At 37.5% G+C, this 26082-nt stretch overlaps 1 protein-coding gene across 3 annotated transcripts in view; it reads left to right on the plus strand.

Moving 5' to 3' along the window:
* Window positions 1-1337: 1337 nt before the first annotated feature.
* TRAF3IP3 (TRAF3 interacting protein 3) overlaps window positions 1338-26082 on the plus strand; it is a 36135-nt gene continuing 11390 nt past the window's right edge. For all 3 annotated transcript variants that reach the window (XM_003767665.4, XM_023501943.2, XM_023501944.2), the window contains exons 1-11: window positions 1338-1568; window positions 5631-6025; window positions 8876-9017; window positions 9216-9279; window positions 9625-9649; window positions 10126-10155; window positions 10247-10342; window positions 22126-22197; window positions 23723-23863; window positions 23953-24090; window positions 25602-25737. In XM_003767665.4, the coding sequence (XP_003767713.1) occupies window positions 5687-6025; window positions 8876-9017; window positions 9216-9279; window positions 9625-9649; window positions 10126-10155; window positions 10247-10342; window positions 22126-22197; window positions 23723-23863; window positions 23953-24090; window positions 25602-25737 (1183 nt within the window). In that variant the 5' untranslated portion in view covers window positions 1338-1568; window positions 5631-5686. The remainder of the gene's footprint in view (window positions 1569-5630; window positions 6026-8875; window positions 9018-9215; window positions 9280-9624; window positions 9650-10125; window positions 10156-10246; window positions 10343-22125; window positions 22198-23722; window positions 23864-23952; window positions 24091-25601; window positions 25738-26082) is intronic.

A 26082-nucleotide genomic window follows, 5' to 3' on the forward strand; every position in this document is an offset into this window, starting at 1 on the left:
AATTGAGGAACTGAGGCACAAAGGTCAATAATTTCCCAAGGTCACATAGATCTGAACCTACAACCTCTGACTTCAAATTTTGTCCTCTTCCTACAGTTCAAGCATTTTTAGGATTCCCTGTTATGCGTCACCTGCAGGGTTATTTATCCATCCTTCAAGAAAAGCAACCTCTTTATTTTATGCTCAAACTTTTACAATTCAATTCTTGAAAATCAAGAGTTCAATCAATCAAGCACCTCAATCAAATCATAAGACTGTATGGTGAGCTAAAGGTGCAAGAATGTGCCTTGCTCAAGGTACATTCATATGTTTCTTGCAAGAATAAATTCATATATCAAGTCTTGACTAATGATGGCCAAATAGTATGTGTGTTTATATGTGCAGTTCTAAATGTAATAATGGCTTTTATTGACATATGATATAATGCTTTACATATATTATTAGATCCTCACAACAATTATGTGAGTATAGTCAATAAATATTTATAAGGTGCCTACTGTGTGCCAGACATTGTGATGAATGTTGAAGATACCAAAAAATAGCAAAAAGTAGTCCCTGATCTCAAAGAGCTCACAGTCTAATAGAGGATATATACTTTTGTGTGAGTGATATATCTCCTATTTAATTTCTTCCTAACATATCTGAATGTGTTGCTCAACAGAGACCTGCACTGGGAATAATTCCTAGCCAAAATAATCCTGGCAATAGTACTGCATCATAAGAAACAATGAACATAAAGAATCCAGGAAAGCATGGGAAAACAGGAATCAAGAAGAATGGGGGAAACAAGTTACTTAATAACTACTACAAAGAAAAAAAAAAAAAAAAAACAACTCTGAATGTTATATAATGATAATGACCAAGTGTGGGTTCCAGAAAATGAGAAAGGGGGCCTCTCCCACTTCTTTGAAAGGGAGGGATACTGTGGATAATGGAACAATCACATGCTGTCAGATTCAGTTATGTGCTAGTTTTGCTCAGCTGCTTTTTTAGCTTTATTTTTTATTCTCTATGATGAGGAGGAAAAAAGGGTTGTATATAAAATGACGATTCAAAAACAAAAGATTTCCATTAAAATATTTTAAGTCATCTGTCTTTTTTCAGAAACACAAGGTTTAATCCATACCTAAAAAATCACCCTCCCATTCCCAGAATGAAAATTCCCTGCACCTCGAAGAGGATAGACAGTGAAAGGACAATCCCAGACCCAACAACTGAAAATGAGAGACTCCTAAATTCAGTCTCAAGGCTTCAAGGGCTAAGGGTTCCCCCTTGAAGTACATACCAATATAAGTAAGAGAGGAACTGGGGTTTGTAAGTGCTGTGACTTCATCTGTTTCCTGTTTCAACAGGACTGGTGAAAAAAGAAAGGTCGGTGGAGGAGGGAAAATGTCAGCAAGGATTGAAACGGCGGATTGAAAATCTCAAACTTCAACCATTTCTCTTGCCCCATCTGAGACCAGAATCAAACTTGATCCCCTAGAGAACAGGAATGTTAAGGCCCCAACACTGCTGCTCCTAAGAATACTTCCTCCTGCTTGCTGGCCCGAAAGCATCTGGGACAAAAGGTAACTGGGGAAGAAGTTGGTGTGTTTTTGCCCATATCTGTATTTTGGTCTCTGACTTTGGGGTGGGTCAGAGGAAGCTTTCATGTTTAATTTGCCTGGGGCAGAAGAAAGAAACACTAAAATGAATACTGTTGGGTGACCTGAAGAGTTTAAAAAAGAGTTAAATTCCAAAAGCTCCAGTCAGTAGGAGCAAAGGTTATTTCCATCTCTCCTTAAAATGATATGTAAGAAAGGTAACAAATATATATTTACAGAATCTCATAGGATCCCAGATTTAAAGCTGAAAAGAACGTTAAAGGGCATCTAGTCCAACCCTCTCATTTTAAAGATAAGGCAGTTAAGACCTAGAGAGATTAAATAACTTGCCCAATGAGTAATAAGTAATAAATGGAAGAGACAAGAACTTAAGTCTTCTGATTACAAATTTAGCACTCAGTTATGATGAATGAATGAATGAATGAATGAATGAATGAAATACAGTCATCCTTCCAGAAAGGTTTAGGGATCAGGTTATTTGAAGCCATTAAATAAAGTAGGTGCTCTCTAGAGGCCTCCTTCTAGCCTGAATTCTATATATCCTGATGGAGGAATCGTGGAAATTCCTATTTAGAGCTAAAAGTGATCCCAGAGACCATATAGTTCAATCCCTTCATTTTGATAGGTAAGGTACTGAAACCCAGAAAGATTAATTGAGTTATTAGGATCATACAGTTTGTAAGCGTTTAAGACAATATTTGAACCCTAACCTTCCTGACTTTGGACAGCTAGATTGCACAGTGGCTAAGAATCAGGAAGATTCATCTTCCTGAGTTCAAATTTGTCCTCAGGAAGATTCATTTTCCTGATTTCAAATTTGTCCTCAGACACTTAATAACTGTGTAACCCTGAGCAGGTCAATTGATCTATTTGCCTCATCTGTAAAATGAGCTGGAGAAGGAAATGGCAAACAACTCCAGAATCTTTGCCAAAATAAAAAATAAAAATACAAACGGGGTCATAAAGAGTTGGGCAGTACTAAAATAACTGTCAATAACAGTAACAATAATAACAACTTTCTGACTCCAAATTGGGCATTCTATTTTTCATTCCATGTTTGCCTATCTCTAACTCTTACTCATGCAGGAAGCCCGGATGATTCAGCAAACTGCCTTGTTAGCATAAAATCCCTTAGAAATTGGGAGTGCCAACCCAGGGGAAGAGCAAAATCAGTGGAGTGACCCAGGTGAGGGGCAGATGCTAGTCAGCCTAAAGATAAAAACTTCCACTCTCCAAGAGGACCTCCCCTTGACCCAGTTCTTAGGAAGAAGGGAAATAATAATACCACAGCTTCCCTTCCTGGGCTCACTGTAGCCCACACTAGTAGATAAGCATCAGGTATTCCTTCTAGGAGCCACAAACTAGCCATTTAACCAAGAGTGAGTATCTTCTCAGTCCGATACTTCTGTGAACCAGTCAGAATACAGAGTACCATAAACTTTCAGTTTTCTTTGTCTTCCCTTGCCTATGTCTCCAGTTCCTAGACTAGCAGGCTTCTTGTTCTTGGGAAACCCCAAGACTTGGGTCATCCTATTGTTTGCACTACAGGGCCAGAAGTATCTCTCTAGGGCCAAAGATAACTCTGTTTATTATTGTCTAAAAGAATCCAACTGAGAGGCTGCATATGTTAATCAATCAATCCACAAGCTCCTCTAATATGGCATGCACTGCGACAGGCACTAGGAAAACAAACAAAAAAGATAAAAAGTCTCTGTCCCCAATGAGTCAGAGTTTACATTTTATCAGAAGAAACAACCTGTCCATCTGCCTGGCACAGAGTCAGCCTATATAAATGTTAGTTATGATGATATTACTTATATGTAAGCAATGATGATATGGAAACAGGGCTAAGCTAGAAAAAGTTCTGAGATTATAGGAATCTAAGAATTTCTCCATTTGGGGGAATCTTATCCTACCATGTTAAGCCTCTCTTAACATTCCCATTGAGAAGTGGAGAACTGAGTAATTAATTGGCTCGATGCAGCCAAGTGAGTTCCAGTATTGTGTCATCTCCCCCTGTCCCACCATAGCTCTATAATCTCCATAGTTGGAGGAAGGGGAATCTTCTCAATTGATCAGCTTATTTACCCTAATTACAGAGCCTGGGAGTCAACTGGCAAAAGAATTGATAACAATCAGAAGCAGAATAAGGTGATGGTCTAGAATACCACCTCAGACAAAGTGGGTATCAGGTGGCTTGTCCCCCACCTCCCATTCCTCTTCTTCCTGTCCCAGTCCTGTCTGTGCTAGTCTGGACAGCAGCTATACCCAGACTAAAGAGGAACATTCCCTATTCTTCACCCTGACCTAAGATTACAGGCCACCTCAAACTTTGGACAAGTATCCATTCCCTACCCAGCCTACTGAATACCACATCCTATGGCAGCCAGTGAGGGGAAAGGACAAAATATACAATTTCCCCTAATCCACAGAAGGCTTAATTTATTGGGGGTCTATCTATTTCTATTTCAGCAGCTGCCAGAGGGGGAAATGAAAGGGCTGTATAATAACCGCAGGCAGGATGTAGAGGGAAGGTAGGTGGGGCAAGGGGTAGGGGTGCAGGAAAGGAAATAGGAGGGGAGAAAAAGAAAATAAAAAAACCAAGAGCCTTCACTCTGGGTGCTAGACAGTAGGTCAGAAGTGAGACCATGCAGAGGTGCAGAAGTTTGACCATTGCCTCTGGCAAAAATCCAAAGTTAGTTCCATATCTATAATTATGTGATCTGATGAAATTTGGTGATGCTAAGGATATACAATCCAGAGAGAGTCTATAGGCAGTTCTAACACAGATTTAGGAAATAGGCACAGCCTTAGTTAGCAAATTGCCTTTAAAAAAAAAAAATGTTATTGAGCCAGAAATCTAAAGCTTGAATTATACCCTTCTGCGCACATAGCAGTAATGTTAAAGCTTAATGATTACTTGAAATATGGCTAAAAGTCAGTTCCTGACTCGAGAACTGAGACTGGAGTTTGGGACATAAGAGGAACACTGATTTAGATTCAACCATGGAGGGACTGCAGTGGGATTTCCTTCTAGAACTTTGGCTCAGACAAGGCTTACTTGCCTTAAGCATGGTCCTTGACAGTCTCTAATGACACTTTTATTCTAGAGATGGGTGAAGTATTAACTCCCTTTTCAAGTCAGAATGCTATATAGTCCAGAGAATAAAAAAGAAAAACTTCAAGTAAATCTTATGAAGGTTTTGAAAAATGAAACTTGACGACTACAGTTAAATGCATCTGGACCTAATGGATAAAATACTGGGTCTGCAATCAGGAAGACCTGAGTTTAAATGTGACTTAGGACAATTATTAATTGAGCATTTCTGTTTGCCTTCTTCTCTTCGACTGTAAAATATAAAACATTATCTGGGTTGTTTCCTGAGTTGTTGTGAGAATCAAATGTAAACTGCTTAGTACAGTGACTGGCATATAGTAGGTGTTTAATAAGAGTTTCTTCTCGTCTTTCTTCTCCTTCATGGCAGAAGTGAGGAACTCTGAATTTGGAACATTGCATATAATGGCACTTTTTTAAAGTTAGGTTTTTTGGGGGTTTTTTGCAGAATTTCTATCCCTCTTTTTTATTTGTTATGAGAAATGACTTTGGGGAGCAGAGACATGTTAAGAAATCTAAGAGATATAAAACTAATAATATGAATAAAAACTTATTTTTAAAAATGAAGTTTGGCCTCACCTAAAGACTCATATCCCCCAAAACATGAAAACTCATGAGAATTTTTATTTAATCCATGTTCATGGCATTCTTGACTAAAAAGAATGCAAAAGGGAAGATAAGACTTCCCATTTTGCAATTACAGACTAAAGGTAAGAGAGAATAGGAGCTTGCCTCAGAGAAAGAAAATGTCAATGGACTCAAGAGGTTAGGCTCCTGAACAGAACTCCACTCTCTCCATGTTTGTCCCTCTTCCTTACAAGAAAAGGGTTTGGGGGATTGAGTTAGGTTGATTTTTCTGCTCCATTCATATAAAATCTTTGTTCCTCTTTCTGCTTCTTTTCTGGTCCTAGGATAAAAGAGCTGTCCTAGAAGTCAAGAGCCCAGCCGGACAGCACACTAAAGCATCATGATCTACCCAGTCTCCAAACCATCATCTAGACTGGGCCGGGGTGCTGAGACCTATGAGGCCAAATGTGAACGTCGACAGGAGACCCGAGAGAGCCTTCGCTGCCGCCCCAACGTGACTGCATGCCGCCAGATGAGGAGGACCAGAAGACTCCACAGTGAGCAAACCCAGAGCCCTCGTCAACAGCAATTTTTTAAGAGAAGGAACTTGGAAGTAGAAGAAGGGAAAGTGAAAAGCTCATTCTCCAAGACTCAGGAATTCTTAAGAAAGGAAGACCAGGAAGATGACCTCAAAGTATCTAACCTGTGCAGTGTCGGGGAGTCATCATTTGAACAACAGGTAGCCACTACTGAGGGATGTTCTCCACAGTACTTGCACTAGTCTGGGGCTAGGGGAGAAAGAAAAGAGAATAAATTCCCTTAAAAGAGATTTTTAAATCAATCCCTTTTCCTTCAGCATTATTGTAAAGCTGCATTTTAACATGACTAATCTTATCAGCGTCCTCAATCAACGTTCTTCTTCTGGGGGCTTTCTGTTTTGGTGTTTGACTCAATACAGACATTAATTGGCTTTACATCTACTGCACTTCAGAATTCCCAATTTCAAGCCATGTAGGAGCCTTAGATAGCAGGGCTTATTTCAGGATGTGTACATTGGCATGGCTGGCCATTCTTTTTTTATTTCAAAATGTCTTGAAGACCTTCCTAAAATATATCAAATACATATTTTTCTTGGGGAGGATAACATAGAGTGAAAGATCATATCAATAATACAGGTGGAAGAGTTTTGTTGTAGTTGCTATTATTGTTTAGACTGAGGAACTTGTGGGTCCTTAGGATTATCATTCTGAACATAAGATTTTTTTTCCTTCCACTTTCCTATTCATTTCAACATGTGCTACATATTAGTGCATTATAATAGGATGCAAAGATGAAAAATGAGGTTGTGTCTGCCCTATAAGGAACCAACAACCTACTAGAGGGATGAGCGCTATAGTAACTATAATATAAGTGAGAACACAACAAGTAAATAAGAAAGGTGGGAAAGCAAAGGAGAAATAAGCATTCCATGGAAGAAGCCATCACTTCTAGCTAAGAGAATTAGGAAAAGCAAGGGGGAGGTGGCTAATAATAGATCTAGAGTTGGAAGACAACTCAGAAGTCAACTAGTCCAACTCATTCATTTCATAAATGAGAAAAGCAGTTCAGGGATATTAAGTGGCCTGTACAGTCACAATGTAGTGTCAGAGATGAGATATGAACACTGGTCCTCTGACTCTAAAGTTAGTCCTCCTTCTACTGTATCACATTGATGTTCAAACACAATAAAACTATTCCTACAGTAGATAGTCCGTCCTTTTACATCTACATTACTCCACCATACAAACCCTCATATCAGTCAAGTTAGCCTGCTTGATATCCCCTAAACATAGAATGTTCATCGCCCCATCCAAACCTGTGGACTTCTTATTTCAGCCCCTCTTTTCTCTACATATTCCAATCCTATCTACCATTAAAGACCTAGTTCAAGTTCTTCTCTCTAGTATTTAGAATTGATACTACAGGTTAGTCCTTGTATCATTCTCTCCTTGTTTCATTTGTGTTAATCTTGCCTTCCCAAATAGACTGGAAATTTTATGAGGTTAGAGAAGGCACTAAAAATGTTTTCTATTTTCTCAGGCATCTCCACTATGGCTAGAAAAGCATTGAATCCAGGTTACAATTTTTTTCTTTATCAGTACTTTTGTGTGTGTGTGTGTGCTGAGGCAGTTGGGGTTAAGTGACTTACTTGCCCAGGGTCACATAGCTAGGAAGTATTAAGTGTCTGAGGGCAGATTTGAACTCAGGTCCTCCTGACTTCAGGGCTGGTGCTCTATCCACTGACCCACCTAGCTGCCCCTATAGCAGTCCTTCTTGATTGATTCATTTGTAATTAATAAAATAGACTGTCATTGAAAGAACCTTGGATATGGTTCAGAATGATAGCCTTAGGAAACCATGAGGTCATCTAACAAACAAGAAAAAAAAATGAAAATATTTTCACCAGATTATTAGAAATAATATAATATTTCATTCTATATTGTCCTTCCCAAGGAAGACCTTTGGGAAATTTTTAAATAAACAGGGTTGGACAGGCATGTTGGTACACACTTGTAAGCTCTGCTATCAGGGAGGCTGAGGCGGCTGCATCACTGAGTTCAAAAGTTTGAACTGAAGTAGAGAAACCAATCAGGTGTCCATATTAATTCCAGTACCAAAATGGTAAGCCTCTGGAAGAAGATAACTCCCATCTATTGATTCTAGTTCTGTCCTCTTGAGTTTGTCCAAAAGATAGCACTTCCAATATTTGAAAAGAACTATCCTATTGGGCCTCTCCCCCTTCCTCCACTGCCACCTGCATTTAGTTTTCATTAGATTAAATATCTCCAGTTCTTTTCACTGATGCTTACATAACATGGTTTGGAAGCTCCTTGCCATCTTGTCACCCTTCCCTGAATAAAAGACTTGTCAATGTTCCTCCTAAAATGTGGAACATAGAATTGGACATATTCTTCCAATTTGGTCTGGCCAGAATATAATATATAAGACCTAATTTTGAATGCTATACCTCCATTGTTAATTGCAATTTAAGATTTTGTTAGCTTCTTTTCTTTTTGTCCTAGCACATTGTTAAGTCTTATTGAAACTTCAGCCTGTATTCTCCATGACTACTCTGAAGGACTTATGATGAAAAATCCTATCCATACCCAGAGAAGGAATTGATTGTGTTTAACTGCAGATTGAAGCATTTTCTCTGTCTCTGTCTCTCTCTTTCTTTAACTTAATTTTTCTTGAGGGTTTTTAATTTTCATTAAAGATGGGAGATCTATGTTTTCTATCACAACTTGACTTTTATGGAAATGTTTTGCATAATTCATATGTGGTTTCTTAATTTTGGGTGGGAATAAAAGAGAGAACCTAAAACTCAAAAAAAATTTAAAACAAATGTAAAAAAATTTTTTTGTTTTGAATGTAAGTTGGGGGGAAAATATTAAATAAATAAAATTTTCAAAAGAGAGACAGAAACTTCAGCCTGCTAAAATCTTGGAACTACACTTTGATCAAATTTTTAATTCAGTTCTTCATGGCAGATTAGAAAGTCTCCTGAAGTTTGGAAATTGATCTTTATCATCATCTGATTTCTTTGCAGGAATCTGAGACCAGCACCAAAGTCCTTTCAGTCCAATACCATCCTCCCCCAGAAAACTACAGGGATCCCTCTGATAACAGTTCTACTTCAAAACTCTTACCAGAGAAAGTGCTAATCAAAAAGCCACTTACACTTCATCAAGGTATGAAGAGGTCCTTTCCCCCATTGGTATAGGGCCATGCACAGAGACATCCAGCAATAACCCCAACTTACTAGAAACAGATACTACTATATCCCAACTGATTTTTCTCCAAGACCATTCTCTCCTATTCCTCTGATAGATTCAGAGTCAGAGCTTCACCTCGACAAGTCTTCTCCCCTACTCTTCTCTTTTCCTCAGGTACACAGACAAAATCATTAGGAATACAACTGACAATTAAGAATGATGCCAGCCAGCAAACTGAGTGAGTATTTCAATGATTATTTCCTGATCCCAAATTTCTCACTTTCCTATTCCCCTCATCAGACTCCTTCTATACCCTATATGCTCCCAAAGAAGAGGATAGGGATTATGTGTGTGTGTGTATGTATTTATATGTGTGTTCTGTGTCTATATGTATGTGTGTGTGTGTGTGTGTATATATACACATATATACGTGTGTGTGTGTGTGTGTAATATTCTTTTCCTTTAGTATTAGAAGAGGAGGGAATCATAGACTATGGGAATAGAATGGAAGGGATTAATTCATTGATGCACAGAACTTTGACCAAATCCAATAGCTATCTCCTATTACTTTTTCTTTTCTCAGTTGCGGAATTGCAGTCCTGGATAAGGTAAGAGAGACCCAAGCTGGAATAGGAGACATTCCTTACAGAGTAGAGGAATTGATGAGGGAGTTGGATAAAATACAACCTTGGTAAAATCCAGGATGGATATCAAAACCCCATAGGATTTTTAGAGTTAAAAAGAAGCTACAAGATCATTTGATCTAACCCCTTCATTTTACAAATGAAGAACTGATACAGGTTAAGTGACTTTCCCAGAATCATACAAATAGAAAATAAAGTCAGGATCCAAATTAATGAACGAGTGATTGGAAAAGGTTTTATTATGTAATTATTTCAAATCCAATGACCTTTCTGCTGCATCACTTGTCTAAGGTCACACATAATCAACAAATAATCTATTAAGTAAATACTATGTGCTAGATACATGGACAAATTATTATATACATATACTTCCACCATCCTGGTGACATACATAGTCATAGGTATTAAGTTCTTTTTAATATCTTTCTCTTTCTCCTTAGGAAATTATCCAGCTTTCTGACTACCTCAAAGTAAGTAATAAGCCAGTACCCAATCTATAGCTGCCAGTCAGACCTATGTTCCCTCTTAGTTTAATTTACCCTTGCTTCATATCACTTCCAGGAAGCCCTACAGAGAGAGTTGGTTCTGAAGCATAAAATGGTACTTCTACAAGAGCTCTTGTCTACATTGCTTCAAGCTTCTGACAGGTCCTGGAAGGTAAGGACAAGTCCTTTGCATGTACATGACCCATTCGATTCAATAAGTATTTATTAGACAGCTATTATATGTGAAGCATTGTGATAGATGCAAAGACAAAGTAGGAAACAGTCTCTGCCTACAAGGGGATTACATTCTACTGAGTCATCCAATATATACATAGATAAGTCTAAAAAAAAAACTTGAAGAGGGAAAGAATAATTAAAAGAACTAAAAGTTTTGTGGTGACACCTGATCTGAACTATGAAAGCAGATAAGGATTCTAAAAAGGCATGTGACAGAGATTAATGTGAAATATCTGAAATGATAAACTAGACTCAAGACAGACCTTAAAGGATATTGTAAGTCAAGCTAAGAGGTTTAAGACCATTTTTGGAAAAGGCAGGTACACATGAAAAATATGAAAATAAGTTCAAAAGTATTGTACATGTATAACCCATATCAGACTGCTTGCTGTCTTAGAGGAGTAAAGTGGGGGAGAAAAAATTTGGAAAACAAAATCTTACAAAAATGAAAGTTGAAAACTATTTTTACATGTATTTGAAAAAATAAAATGCTGATGTATAAAAAAAGAAAAGAAAGAGACAAGTATAGGGGTAGGGAATTGATTGGTTGGTTAGTTAGTTGGTTGGCTGGTTGATTGTTGTCCTTTGTTCTTGAAAAGGATCAAAATGTTATGAGAGTCCAGTTACAATGTATCTATCCAGCTGTGGCTGATCAAACCAATACTAGCTCCGAGTGCTCTGCCACAAGTCAGACACAATAATCCATATGAACTTTTGGAGTAACTTCTTTAATTTTGCACATCTCACATTTTCTTTGGACTAAGTCAATTCTGCTTTGTTCATAAAGTACAGCATCTTCTCTGGTGAGGGCATGCCATGCTGGATGGTCCTATCACAGCATCTCCCAAGTCATAGCTAAGGTCCAGAGATGCTAAATAGCTTTTCAGATGGTAAAGCAACACCATCCCCCACAATTAAGGGGAACAGAATCCTCCTCTTGAGTCCCAACTCAAGGTAATATTGTCATGGAAAAAGAAATTTGAGGATCTACTAAGAGCAAGAATCTCAAAAATAAAGAAAAAAAAAAGAATCTCCTCTTTTTTTTCTTTTAGCAAAATAAATGAATTAAGTTTTCTAAACATTGAATGCAATTACATTTCAAGTATCCCCATATGGAACAATGAGTCTGATTTCCAGCTCAGACAAAGTCAAAATTACCATAGATTAGTTCCATCCCTTGCCCTCCTACTCAAATATTTAGAAGAGCATAGATTATCTGACACTGAAGGGACAATTTACAATCCTAGTCCATCGCTTTCATTTTACAGAGGTCATTTATTCTGATTTTTTTTCTATTAGGTGTAAGAGGCCATTCTTTGCTTCAAATGCCACCTAGCCTTAATCACTGACTGAGTATAGCCTCAGTCAAACTGAGACTTTTTAAGCTAAGATTTTTACCTTAGTCAAAGGTCTCCCATTGCATCCAGGGCCATCTCCAGGCATTCTGATCTATATCTGGCTCCTGGACCCAGATGGTTCTGGAGGGGAAAGTGAGGTAGTGACCTTACACAGCCGCCCTTGATGAGATCCAATTCACTTGCATTTCATGGCATCACCTCCCTGATGTCATAGTTCCAGAATGAAGGACAAACAACAACCACCACACTTGTAGCCAAAAGTTGTGCCTACCCAACAAAGCCATCCCAGAAGTTAGTGACAAAGGCAAGGTTAAGTGATTTAGCTAAAATAGCATAGCTAGCATCAGAAGCAAGTTATAATCAACTAAGTCCTCTGACTCCACAATATTTCACCTCAAAAGAGTTGACTCTGCATGCTGATGAGACATCTGAATAGTTAAATTTGTTGTAAAAAGGGTACAATTGCACCAAGCCTAGGGGAAGGGTCCCAGGCTTTCTACTTAGGCCACCCCCTCATTCTGTGTCCCCTTGACCATAAACTACACTGCGAAGTCATCTTTATTTAGTTGGGTTGAAATGAAACCATTTTTTTTTTCCTCAAAGTGTAAAGCTAAAGCTAGAGCAGTCCTATCACCCCCTGAGGATCTTTACTGAATGAGATAACATTTGTAAAATAATATACACATTAGATTCCTAAATTCCTGGATTGAGCTGGGATAGACAAATTCAATTCAACTCCTTTAGGCAGCATCCTTGTGGCTATATACTAGATACTGGAGGAGATGTAAAGATTGAACAAGATGTAGTTTCATCACTGAGGTTAATTACAAGAGAGAAGAGAGATAAATGCCTAAAAAAAAAAAAAAAAAAAAAAAAAGACCTGGATAATGCTGTATATGTATTGAAAAGTATAAAAACATTTATTAAGAAGATAGTGATAAACAAAGGGATGTGTGAAATCCAAGAAGAAAAATGTCACCATTATCAAGATTTGGGAAGGCTTCCTATAGGAAGTGATAAGCTGAGTTTTAAAGAATGAGTAGGAGTCAGTCTAGATGCAGGTAGGTGGCAAAGCAGATGGAGTGCTGGCCCTGAAGTCAGGAAGACGAGAATTCATACCCAGCTTTAGTCATTCATAAGATTTGTGACCCTCAATATTATCCAGTAAGGAAGAGAAGAAAAAGCTCTCATTCCAGACTCAAGAAGGGTGAGCAGAAATCTTGTGACCCTGGACAAGCTATCAATATTATCCGGAAAAAGGAAGAAAAGAAAAAGCTTTCACTCCAGACTCAAAAAGAGGGAGCAGTGGTTCCTCTGTCTGAGTCCCCATAACACCCCTCCTCCAACTTCCTGTTTTTCAGTAGAACATTCTCAGATTCGTCTATTAGGCTTCTGAGAGTGCTTGCTCTCCCACTCAACTGCCTTTTACCTCAGAGGTCTCAGCTTAACTGAAAATGAGTAATCTATCAAGAGGTTTCCATGGCTTGGAAAGAAACAATAATTTTAAGAGTCTGACCTATCCTCAAACTCCAAGCTGTTTGTTTTATCATCTTTTACTGGGTGAGGTGAGTCCCCTCATATATACAAAATACCTTCCCATGAACTAGCTATCAGAGGAAGCCAAAATCTAATTAGTTTTTCTTAATGAGGACCCTTGCAAGCGGGGCTCATCTGGAAAGTTCCTCAGTACTCCTGAAGCGGAACCCACTTGTGAGAGTGGAAAGGACAGAGAATATGAAGCTGAAGAAAGAAAGACTGAGCTAAGCTGTTTTCTTTGGTGGTATCTCCAAAAGGCCATGAGCTGAGATCTCCAGATGCTGATGAGTAGAGAACAGAAGCCAGTGGGGAGACAGGGGATTGGCTGCCCTGGCACAGGCTCACTGATATGAGGAAACGAGCTGTGGTTTAACACTTCCGTAAGGTGAAGTGGTGGTGTTTCTGGTGAACAGAACAAGGACAAAGGTGGGGAAAAATTTGAAACGTTTTCAAGAATCAGGTGCCGTGAAGCCCATACTCCTCAACAGCAACCATATCAGGTGTGTATGACTGATCTTTGTCCCTCTGCCATGAAGCGCCCATTGCACCCTGAACAACTGACATCCACAAGGCTGAACACTGGTAGGTCGTGAAGGGTTTGTGGGAAGAGAACCCTGTGGGAATACTGGAGGTTGTTGTGAAAACAATGAAGTTTTGATGTTCAGAACAATTTAACTCAGAAAGAAAATCACCTCATATAAAATAACTCTCCTCATGGGTCACTGTCTCTTGAAAAACAAATTTATGTATTTATTTATTCATTGATACATTCAGAAGGTTAAGGGCCTTCTGGACAAAACTGAAAAGAATTTTTCACAGACGATAATTTTTAATACATAATCCTCTCTCTTCAAAAATATTTTGTTTACATGTTAACTATTATCAGTATGAGATTTCTCACAAATGAACTTTTTAGGCATTCAGGTATTTGGGATGATGTCTGATATGATCATTAACAAAAGTTGCAGTGAAGTAATAGACAGTTTTGTGATCTGAATCCAATCTGAATTTTTTTGTTCTGCTCAGGCAGCTATAAAGTTATCAAGAAGTTAACTGTGTTGCTATAAGGAACTAATTGGCCATCTTTGCCTTGATCAGCTATTAAATCCAACTAAGAATTTTAAAAGATCTTTACAAGAAGAATGCAGCATGAGCCTCCTAAATACTTTGGTCTTGTCTTAAATATCTATTGAGGCCTTGTATAAAAAATTATTTTCTTCAATAACAAGCAGTCATTTTTTCTCCCTCCCACCTCCTCCTACCTTGGGTGGATTGGCAGACAGGGGTTAGGGGCAGGGAAACCTTGCAACAAATATAGATCATCAAGCAAAACAAATTTCCATGTTAGTCATGTCTGAAAAGATAAGTCTTAATTTGTATCTTGAGTCCATTATCTCTTTGACAGGACATAAGTAATGTTCTTCATAAGTATACTCTAGAAATATAGTTGATCATTTCATTGATATGAGTTCTTAATTCTTTCATAGCTGTTTGATTTTGTCATGTGCATAAACTGTTTTTTTAGTTCTGCTTACTTTGCTTTGCATCAATTCTTACAAGCTTTCCCAGGTGTTGGTGAAATTGTCTCTCTGAGTATTTCTTATAGTTCAATAGCATTCCATTATAATCATATGCTATAATTTGTTCAGCCTTTTTTCAGTTCACAAGAATCCCCTAGTTTCTACTTGTCTGCCACTATAAAAAGAACTGTTATAAATATTTTGGTATATACAGGTTCTTTCCTTCTTTCTTTGATCTTTTTGATGTATAGACTGAATGGTATCTTTGACTCAAAGGGTATAAACAATTTAGTTAACTTTTTGAGGATGGTTCCAAATTCACAACTTCACCAGTTGTGCATTTTAATGTTGTTTTCTCAAAGATCCTCCAAAAGTCTGTCATTTTCCTTTTGTCAACTTTGCCAATCAAATAAGAATAAGGTGGAAACTCAGAGTTGCCATAGTTTGAATTTCTCTAATAGTAATTTTTCATTTAGCTATTAAGACTTGGATTTTTTCCTTTAAAAATCTGCTGTTCATACTTTTGACTAGTTACCAATTGTGGTAAAGACCTTCCTCCCTCCTTTCCCCACCAAGGACAACATATTGAAAAGAATACTAACACAAAATGTAACTTTTTTTACATTTTAATGGCCAAAAAAACAAGCATTCTTTCTTGACGAAGCTAGAAAATCAGTGTTTTATTATCTGGAAGAACAGCTCATCTATTTACATGAATGCATTCTGCAGTTGGTTTTTCAAGGTTTTTCAGTAGCATTCACATAGAAGCCAGCACCAATACTAAAATCCTACTTGCCATCTTCTTCTTTAATATTGCAGTCACATGGACTTGTATCTGGAGCAATGACAATGAGGTCATGTTTTACTGCCTTTTGAAAACCCATTTTTGAAATAACATTTTATTCTGAGCAAGTTAAGCCAGACAATCCAGGGCACTCTGAAATTTCCACCTTTAGGTAGAAAGATGTCAAACTTCAATTTGCATTTTAATTCCACAGATTCAATCAAATGCACTTCACTAATTATTCCTTTTTGACAAGTCTGTTAGGCTCATATACTTTTTGAGACTCTTCAAAACACTCTTTTCAGGAAATCTATTTAAAAGCCACAGATTTTTGTTTTGTCTTGTTTTGTTTTTTGGCTTGTACTTTCTTCCTTATAATTTGCCTCTATTTTTCCTCTTACTGCCGTAAGTGACTGGCAGGTGTGTGGTACACAGAGTCCTATCAGTCCTTTTCCCAGGTACTTTTGGGTCTGAGATCTTCCTAAACCATGAGTTGAAGTATGACTTCTGGTACCATTTAATGTCTTGATTTGCTCTGAATTGTGAATTAAGGAATGCAAAGAGCTGGGAGTGAGGACACTGAATTGGAGTAAGTGAGCCCTTGTTCTCTTGGCTATAAAAAAAAAAAAGGAAATTAGACAAGCTGAATTCTGCAGTCTCTTCTAGCCCCAACATCAGTGCAAAATGAGCACTGAACCTGGAGGGACAGAATCTAAGTTTGAATGATAGCACAGCTATTTACCACTTATGTGGTCTTTGAACATTTTTACCTCCTTGGGCTTCAGTTTCCTCATCTAAGATGGTACCTGCTAGTGCTAAGTTTTATGATCCTATAAAAATCCTATAAAAGAGAGATAAGATTTTTAAATGAAAATAAAGAGTGGGAGAGTTAATTCATTAACTTAAATTCAGATTCAGAATAAGTAATTAATAATATATACTTTTCCTTAGAATAGTTAAGGAGACAACTTTTAGGAAAACATTTTTTAGGACAATTTCTTCCTACCTCTCACCAAACCTTTCCTTTAACAAAAGAAAAAATTACCCCATTTGACATTATAGGCAACATTTTACACCCATAGCCTCAATTTCCCTTATTCCGCCACTCTATCCCCACACTGAGGTATGAGATAAATTTTATTATCTGTTCTCTCTAAACAAAGTAAAATTGGTCTTTGCATTTAATTGAGTTGAGATACCTTTTAACTTTGTTATTTAGCTTACCATAGTCACAGGGTATATGGTTCTCTTGATTCTATCTTCTTAGTTGCATCAATTCATGCAAGTCTTACATGTTCCTATAAATTTTTCCATATTCATTGCTTCTTACAGTGCAAGGACATATATCATTGCATTCCTATACTACATTTATTTCCATATTACCCAATCCATGGGGAGCTGCTTTTTGCTTAATTTTTCTCTTTGCCAAAAGAATGCATAGTTTTTTTTGCAAGGATGAATAGTTTAGTATATATATATATGGGACCTTTCCTTTTGTCTTCAGCCTCCTTGGTTAAAGGGTATGAATTTTGATAGATCAAAAGATAAGAATATTTAAATAATTTTTCTTTCATGATTCCAAATAATATCTACCAACAATTAATAAGTATGCCCATCTTTCCATAATTTCTCCAATATTGACTATTTCTGGGGTTTGGGGTTTTTTTTATCATTTTTACCAATTTGCTGGTGTAAGGTAAAATATCAAGCTTGTTTTAATTTGCTTTTTTTTTTGTTTGTGGTTTAGAGGAGTGGTAAAAATGGATCGCTGCTGGCAATATCATGCCTGAGAAAATCTCAAATTAACATTTTCTCTGTTATTGTATTATATTTTATTTATGTTGTTAAACATGTCCCAATAACATTTTAATATGGTTCAAGCAGTACTTGAGAGTTTTGAAGGCAACAACTTATGGGGTGGGAGTCTGACACCTCTGATTTGGAAAATTCTTTCATATATTATTGATAGATTTCATTCCTTTTTTATTTTTAAACTATATTTTTTACTACTTGTCTATTAAGGAATGATTTTGATCTTATATGTGTCTGTTAATTACCTATACATCTTGAATATCAGACTTTTATCAGAGATGTTTGATGCAAGGAATTTTTTATAAGAATGTCTCTTCTAGATGCATTTGTTGGGGACGGAGTTGGACCCCAAAATTATATTGGGGTCTTGGGTCAGTGTCTTAGATGAGTTGTCTCAAAAGAATTTGTAGGCTTAGACCATCTCCAAACCAAGAGGCAAAGATTTTATTATGCTGCTGTCAGTGAGTCACATTTAGACAATGTAAAACAAAATATAGCTATAGATATGTATAAATATATGTGTATATATATATAATATATATAAAACTATTAAAAATTTTATTTTTTTAAAGAAATAGTGAGGGATAGAGTACCAGAATATGGACTCTATTTGAATTGGTACATGGCAAGGGTCAAAGAGAGTAGAGAGGCTCACCTCTGTGCTCCTTTTTCCTCACTTTGTTTTCTGTTTTGTCTATCACTCTGTCCTCTATTTCTAATTTGTCTATCCCAACTTTGTTTTCCTAATAAACTTTATACTTTGGTCCAGTTTGAGAGTATCTTACATGGTCAGAAACAGAACAACTAGAGAATAGTAGAAAAAAATCCAAGACTGCAAAAAATAAAGCCTGGCTCTGTCTCTAACAAGCTGTGTGGCTTTGGACTTCATTCCCTAAGATTTGGTTTCTTCATCCATAAAATGAGGAGCTTGAACCACATGATGTTTGCCTTCTCTTCTGGGACTAATAACCTATGATTCCATAAATGCATTTGATCCTACAAAAGACAAAAGAATTCTCAAAAGACTTAGACTCTACTGATGGGTTGCTCTTGGAGAAGCCTAAAATGCCTGAAACAGTAAAAATTCCTTGCTCATTCTTTTATCTATCCCTGCCTGGATGAAGCTTTTAGAAGAAAAAAAAAAAAAAAAAAAAAACAGAAGTGAGATTTTTATTTTGCTTTGTTTCAACAACTCACTTTTTGTTGTTGAAAATTACAAATGTAAGACAGGAAGGACAGAGGGTGGAGTCCCTTTTGGTTAAAAGAGGGACTACTAGCTAAGATCAAAATGGAAGATGAATGATGCTGCTTTCTCTACCCCTGAAGTAGAGTAGAAAGGTGAAGAACATCTCAACTGAAATATGAAATATTTCACTGATGTTTTGGTGTTCTGATTTTGGATGAAAGTGGAGATGGAGAAGAAGGATTTGTGTGGAAAGGAATGTCTAAGGTTGAAAAGAGATCCCCATTTCCTAGCACATCCCCAGCCTAGGACTAAACCAGGAAAGCCAGATGAGTTATGAATAATAAATAAACCTAGATTATTTGGAGACGTTAACTGCAGGAGTCAAGGTTGAAAATGTGATGGATAGCTCCACGGGCTCTTTAGAAGTACAGTTGAGAGTGGGCTAGGAAAGGCTAGAGCAGGAAACCTTGACCAGTAAATTAGTAATTACCAGAGATAGCCTTTTCTTCACACACACACACCTCCCCCCCCACACATAGTATTTTATTCTTCCAATTACATGTAAAGATAGCTTTTAATATTCATTTTTGTAACATTTTGAGTTCCAAATTGTTTTTCCCCTCCCTCCCTTACCTATCCCCTCCACAAAATAGCAAGCAATCTGATACCAATCATACATGTATAACACAGATAGCCTTTTCTAAGAAAAATAAGGTTTTGTTGGGGTTTGGGATTTGTTTTTGTTTTTTTTCCTGATGATGGAACTAACCAAATTGCTCTTCAATTTACAGGTTTATGGTTTTAGAGAAAGGTTTTGTCTTGTCCAGGTCAGATTTTGTCAGGTTGGTTGTATCAGGTTTTGAACCCAGTTTTTTTGCTACAAGACTGGCACTCTATCCACAGTGCCTTATCATTAATCCACATTAGTCTGTCCAATCTCAGAGCCTTCCAGAGACAACATCCAGTGCTAAAAAAGAAAAAAAAATCCTTAGTAGGGATAAAACTAATAAATCACAAGATGTAGGGAAATCTACAGGACCAAAAACCAACTTGCCAAAAAGGTTACTACTTCATTAGAGCCCAAAATAGGGATCATGAGAGAGGCAATGTGGGACACTAGTGCTGGCTTTAAAGTCAGAGGACTTGAATTAGAATCCCACCCCTAAGGCCATCTATGCGACCATACATAGGTCCCTTTGCCTCAATGGGCTTCAATATCCTCACTTGTAAAATATGGGGGGTAGATTAAATTATCTTTAAAGGTCCCATATAGCTCTAGATTCATAATTTAGTTGTGAAAATTCTAAAAATTGTATTCAACATCATTAAGGGATGCTAGATAAAAATAGTTCTCATGAAATGGATATACATTCCCCTCATCTCTATTCCCATCCTGGCAAGTAACTTTTTTCATTGAATTTCTAATGAATTGTCAGATCTGCCACTCTATGAACAGATGGGATAGGAGACCTCTAATACAGACGTACCAAATTCCCTGAAACCTGCAAAATTCTCATGTGCAGCCAGAACCAGATTAAAATGAATCTGGGAACTATTTAACAAAATAATTGAAAATATGACAAAACATGGATAATGTTGATTTGCTGTTTTCTAAATAAATATGTGGCCTGCATGCTCCATTTCTATTTAAGTTTGCCACAATTGCTCTAATATAATATATTTCAGAGAGGTCCCAAACCTGTGTCTCCCCCAGTGATGAAAAATTCATTTAGAAAGTTCATAAAGGCTTAAAATCTAAGAGCTATCTGGTGGTGGTGGTCAGTTGTTTTTTCAGTTGTGTTCAATTTTTCATGACCCTATTTACAGTTTTCTTGGCAAAGATTCTGGAGTAGGTTGCCAATTCCTTTTCTTATTTTACAGATGAGAAAACTGAGGCAGAATTAAATGACTTGCCCAGAATCACATAGCTAATGAGTGTCTGAGGCTAGATTTGAACTCAGACTCCAGACTGGACCCTCTATCTGATGGAGTATAGGAGAAGAGAAATGCCAACCCCCTCCCCAATATATTAGAATTCCAGGATTTTCCCCATACAGCCCACCAAATGTTGGGGAGCAGGGGTTTGACTCCAAATATATATTGGGGTTTCTGACTGGTGTTGCAAGGTGTATAAAAAGACTGTATAGCTTTAACATATTTAACATGTATGGGACTACCTGCCACCTTGGGGGAGGGGGAGAGTGGAGGAAAGGAGGGGTAAAGTTGGAACAGAAGTTTTTGCAAGGGTCAGTGTTGAAAAATTACCCATGCATATGTTTTGTCAATAAAAATCTATAATAAAAAATAAAAGAATGTATAGGTTTAAACCATCTCCAAATCAAGAGGCAAAGATTTTTATTATGTTGCTGACAGCAGGCTAATTTTCAAAAAAAACTTTTAGCAATTAAGAAGAGGAAATACTATGAAGCTAGGGAACTCACAATTAACCAGGGGTAAGATGCTATTAAGATAGCATAAATTCCTAATGAACAAGCCATGGTGATGCTTAGTAAGCAGGCTAAAAGGAGTTTAGGAAGAAGTAAAGTACCAGTAGCTTTTTTTTTTAATAAGAGAAAAATAACCTCAGGGGTTGACATCATAACTTGGCCTTCTGATTGGATACAGTAACTATGGGGTCATGATACTTTTGTCAAGGCTAGAAATTTGACAGGGAGATACAAGGTAATCCTGTCAATGCTACTCTCAACTTGCCTCAGGGCCTATTGCAACAAAGACTCACTTAAATTCAACAAAAGCCTTCTCCTGTCACTTGCCCTTCTCTAGGGCCCACCTAGACACTGGGTTTCTAGCAGGGAAATTGCCTTTTGCGGGGAACTTATTCACTCCCTATCCTAACAGCTGCTATACCTAGCTGCCCCCTCAAGAACCGCCTAATAAAATTGAAATTGTTTTAGGAGGAATAATATCTTCAGCATTAACTGAGGTTAATAACTCATACATTAGCTAAAGATTAAATCCTCAGAAGTTACAGCTGAAATTCAGTTTACCCTGTGGGAAAGAACAACAGACCAGAAGTGGGAAAAGGTGTATGGAAAGAGGGAATAGGATCATCCCCCACAGACAAACCTCTAGGTTCCTAATTTACAATTTTGCTGCCTTTCAGATGGCATTATACTGATTTTGGATCTAAAATTCTTTAGACTTTGGTCATTTTCTCTGTTAAAGTAGATGGTTTCTGAGCTCCCTTCCAGTTCTAGGTCTGGGATCCTAGGATATCTGTGCCATTAGAAAAGACTCTTTGGATCATTCTAGTTTCTAAGATCTCTTTTTAAAACATGTTTTTAATTTTTATTAATATGTCTGACACCAGTCATTTCTCACTAAACATTTCCTTCAACTCTAATGCTTTCAAAGTTAAGTAACTATCCACTTAATTCCTGTGATCCTTTGATCCTGCAGGTCTGTCCCCTATCCTCCCAGGCTGTGACAAAGTGGTAAAAAGCTCTTTGCTGGTTTTAGGTTAACCCAAGCTCACATTTATTCATCCCACACTCTCTCCAGGGACAGCTGAATGAGGACAAGCTGAAGTGCAAACTGAGATCCCTAGAAAACCAGCTGCACACCTGTACCCAGGTAATGAGCTTGAAGAACCTTTTAAGAACAGGTAAAAGAAGAAGCCTGCCTGGGAGCTCAGACCTGTGCCCCAGAAGGGCCAATGTGATAGAAATACACTCATTCCAGCTGACCTAGCTCTGTGATGGCATTTTTCTTCTGTAGTTTTCATCTCCTCTAGCTTCACTCTTTACTCCTTCCCTCTTTTTTTCCCAATGAACCTCATATTCACCATATTATGGACCCAAGAGAAATTTAAATCTAACTGGAAATGCAAAAAGAGGCACTTGGTAAACACAGATCCTAACTAGACAATTTTTAGGCCCTGAGCTTTGACCAGGCATGGTTATATTGTTTGCATCTTCTTAATGAAGTCTGACAAACTGATATCTGGCTCACTAGGATGCTGTCCCCAGCCCTAGGTCCTGGAAGGAAACAAAATATTGTTAATTCCAAATTATTCATTATTCAGTGTATCTATGGCTAATCTTTCTTTCAACTCATTTGTGACAACAATAGTAACTCCTTGGCTGATGTACAAGAGAAGAAGAACTGAAGTTTCCCTCATATACAACCCCCACATTCAATTATATGAATCTATCTGGGATCATGATCTAAAGTACTTAAATCATCATATAACAAGAAAGCTAGAAAGGGATGGTCCCACTCCATTCACACTGGTACTTGACAGGAGTCACATGGAGTAGGGATGTTAGGTGTGAGGAAAGGGGAAAAGGGTAAGAAAGGAAAAAGCAGACAACTCAACAGTTCTTCCTGAGGGCTTTTTCACAATGAGATTTCAAAATTTGATCTGATATGCTATGAAGTCTTAGACACACCCAGTTTTTAATGTAAGTGCTCAAAGTTGGGGGAAAAAGGGATTTAAGATTATCTTGCATTTTAAATTATATATAACTATACTACCCAATTAAGGCAAATATCAAAAAATTGACCTAAAGACAATTCATCTTCTTTATTCATGGTGTATACTATGACTACTATATGTCAGTCATAGATTTGTAAGACTGAGTTGACTCAAATTCCTTTTTTCTTATGCCTATACTGAGATGTCAGATAAAAAAGGCCTTCTCTCTGTCATTCACCATCTTTTAACCAGCTAAAGCAAGACTTCTTAAACTTTTTCCACCTGTGACCCTTTTTTTGCCTAAGAAATTTTTATGTGACTCCTGGTATATAGGTATATAAAAGAGGTATACAAATCAAACATTTATTGATTTAAAAAATCATAAATAAATAATTTTACCATTTATTAAAGATGAAAGCAAACTTGCATACTAATGAGATAGATGTGTTTATTTTTACATAAAGAATTAAATCTTGGTGAAATATTTGGTATTATTTACTGTTGCCAATTTTTTTTGTCACCCCCACATTCAATTATATGAACCCATCTGGGATCATGATCTAAGTTTTAAAAACTTTAATCTAAAGTAGTCTTTCCCATCCTCACTCCAGCTCTCACCACCTGGGAGTATTTATATTTATATATGTGTGACCAGTGGCAGTTTTGCTCTTCCCCTTGCAGAAATACTCCAAAGAAGGTGCAAAAAAGGTCCTTCTGGAAATGGAGGACCAGAAGCAGACCTATGAGCAAAAGGCAAAAGAGACCCTGCAGAAACTGCTGGAGGAAAAAACAGCAGTGGAGCAGCAGCTAGAGAGCACTCAGGTATGAAGCAGGACTTGGCTTGAGGCACAAGACAGGAGGTGAGGCAACCATCCTGAGGTATCATCCTTTCTGCCTTTGCATCCCCCCAGAGGTCCCTGGCCATGGCTGAGCTCAAGTGTGATCAGTGGAAGGAACAGTACGAGACATTAAAGAAAGACTGGAGAGATCTAGGGGCCAAGCACAGTGAACTGGAGAGCCAGCTCTATGTTCTACAATCCAAATTGCAGGTACAGTCCAGGGATGGCAGGGGAAAGGACGGGAGGAAAAGAGGAGGACCCAAGCTAGGGACCACAGATCTGAACTAAATAAATTTTGTTTTCAGTCCCACAATTAGGTTCTTATGCTTTCCACTTAGCCCTTTATTTGACCAAAGAAGTTCAGAAATAAAACATCATGGCTTTATAGGGAGAGAGCATTGAACATGAATCCAGAAGATCTGAGTCTTGAATCCCCAACCTTATCACTTACTAGCCCTTTCATCATCAGCAAAATGGAACTGATAATTGCCCTTTTCATAGGACTGCTGGGAGGAAAAATTATAAAGCACTATATGAATATAAGATTCTGTTGTCATTTTCATAATGATATATGTGAACAGTTCTTTATTGCCAAGAAATGAAGTTATCAGAGAATGTGGAGCTGTGCAATGATCAGAGAGGGGATACATTTGCCATCTGGTAGTTTCCTATTTTAACTAACTGGATGCTGACCTCAGTTGGTCCTGTGCTTTTTAAGTGTAAGTATTGTGCCCTCTAAATTTCAGCATCCTGGAACAAAATCCCAGCCATCCCGCCACAAAATCCTAGCCATATTGACCCAGATACAGCTTTAATGAAGGAAGTAATACAACAACAAAATCACAGATCCTAGAAGTGTGTTCAAATAAAATTTTGTGTTTATACAACTTTTCCACAAATATTGTTTTAGTTATTGATAGATTTCCTTATAAGTTTTCATTTATTTTATGTGCATGCCCTATCTCTCTACCTACATAGTCTTTGTCTTTGAGGACTGACAACACCTCAAAGGCAGAGAAAAATTTGTTCTCTTTTGTATTTCTCTCACTCTCACACAAAACCTAGTACAGACAATACTATACACATAGTTCATACTCAACAAATGTTAACTCTGTATAACCTTAAAATTGTGCTAATTTTTTTTAAGGCAGAATAGTAGTGGTTGCAAAGTAAGGAAAACAAGGAATGTATAACAACTAATTCTCTCCAATGTGACATGGATTATTTTCCTAGTAATATAGGGAAATGTTTTACTCTTTCCATAGCTTTCTAAAACTTGGGCATAGCAAGTGAAAATTGCTCTAAAGTGCCAAAATTTGGAGGGCAGCACTTATAATCCTACAGGAGGTAAAAATCGTCCACTTTAATACCAAGTTAGTAAATATATTTAGCCCTTAGAGCTGTACCCCATCCTTCTCACTCCCCATAGTCATAGGCCTATAGCTTTATAGTGTGTTGAAGTCTGTCTCCTCCTCAGCATCCAGGATCTCTCTTCCAAAGACCCTTATGAGCTGAAGTATAATATCTTTTCATTAGTCTCTCCACACCACTCTCAAAAGATTTTATCTTTGCTCTAAGTATAAGAATTGCTAATTTTGCTAAAACTTCTTCCATCTGTAAGAGTCTTTGATTATCTAACATGAGAACAGGTCAAGGCAGAGCTTTTCATCCTCTCCCAGCACTGACCATCATCTCTGGGAGGGGGTCCCTCCTCCTTGCAGGGAGCAGACAGCCGAGATTTTCAGTTAAATCAGGCCCTGCATCTTTTGGAGCGTGAACACCAAGACCTCCAGACGCAGATCGACCGACTGCAGGGGGACAAAGAACTGGGCTGTTCTAACATCAGTGACCTGCAAGGTACCATTCCAGTCCAGAGCTGAGAGTCATGACTGACTACTTACCATTCATTAGTTTTGTGTACTTTGTGATAGGAGGGCAACATACTATAACATTTGAACTCTAATATTGGAAATTACACAAGCTGCATTGGAATCCTATCTCTGACACTTTAATGCTGGACAGATCACTTCTCCAAGGTTCAGTTTTTCCACATGTGCAGTTGGGATAATAATACCTATACTATACTATCTACTTCAAAAGTCATTGTGAATAGTTATGAGATTTAATGTATGATTATAAAGTTTATAAAAATATATTATATCATTTGACCCTCACAACAACTTTGTAAGGTAGATACTACAG

This window comes from Sarcophilus harrisii, chromosome 4 (genome assembly GCF_902635505.1).
Source record: "Sarcophilus harrisii chromosome 4, mSarHar1.11, whole genome shotgun sequence".
In the NCBI taxonomy this organism is placed as follows: domain Eukaryota; kingdom Metazoa; phylum Chordata; class Mammalia; order Dasyuromorphia; family Dasyuridae; genus Sarcophilus; species Sarcophilus harrisii.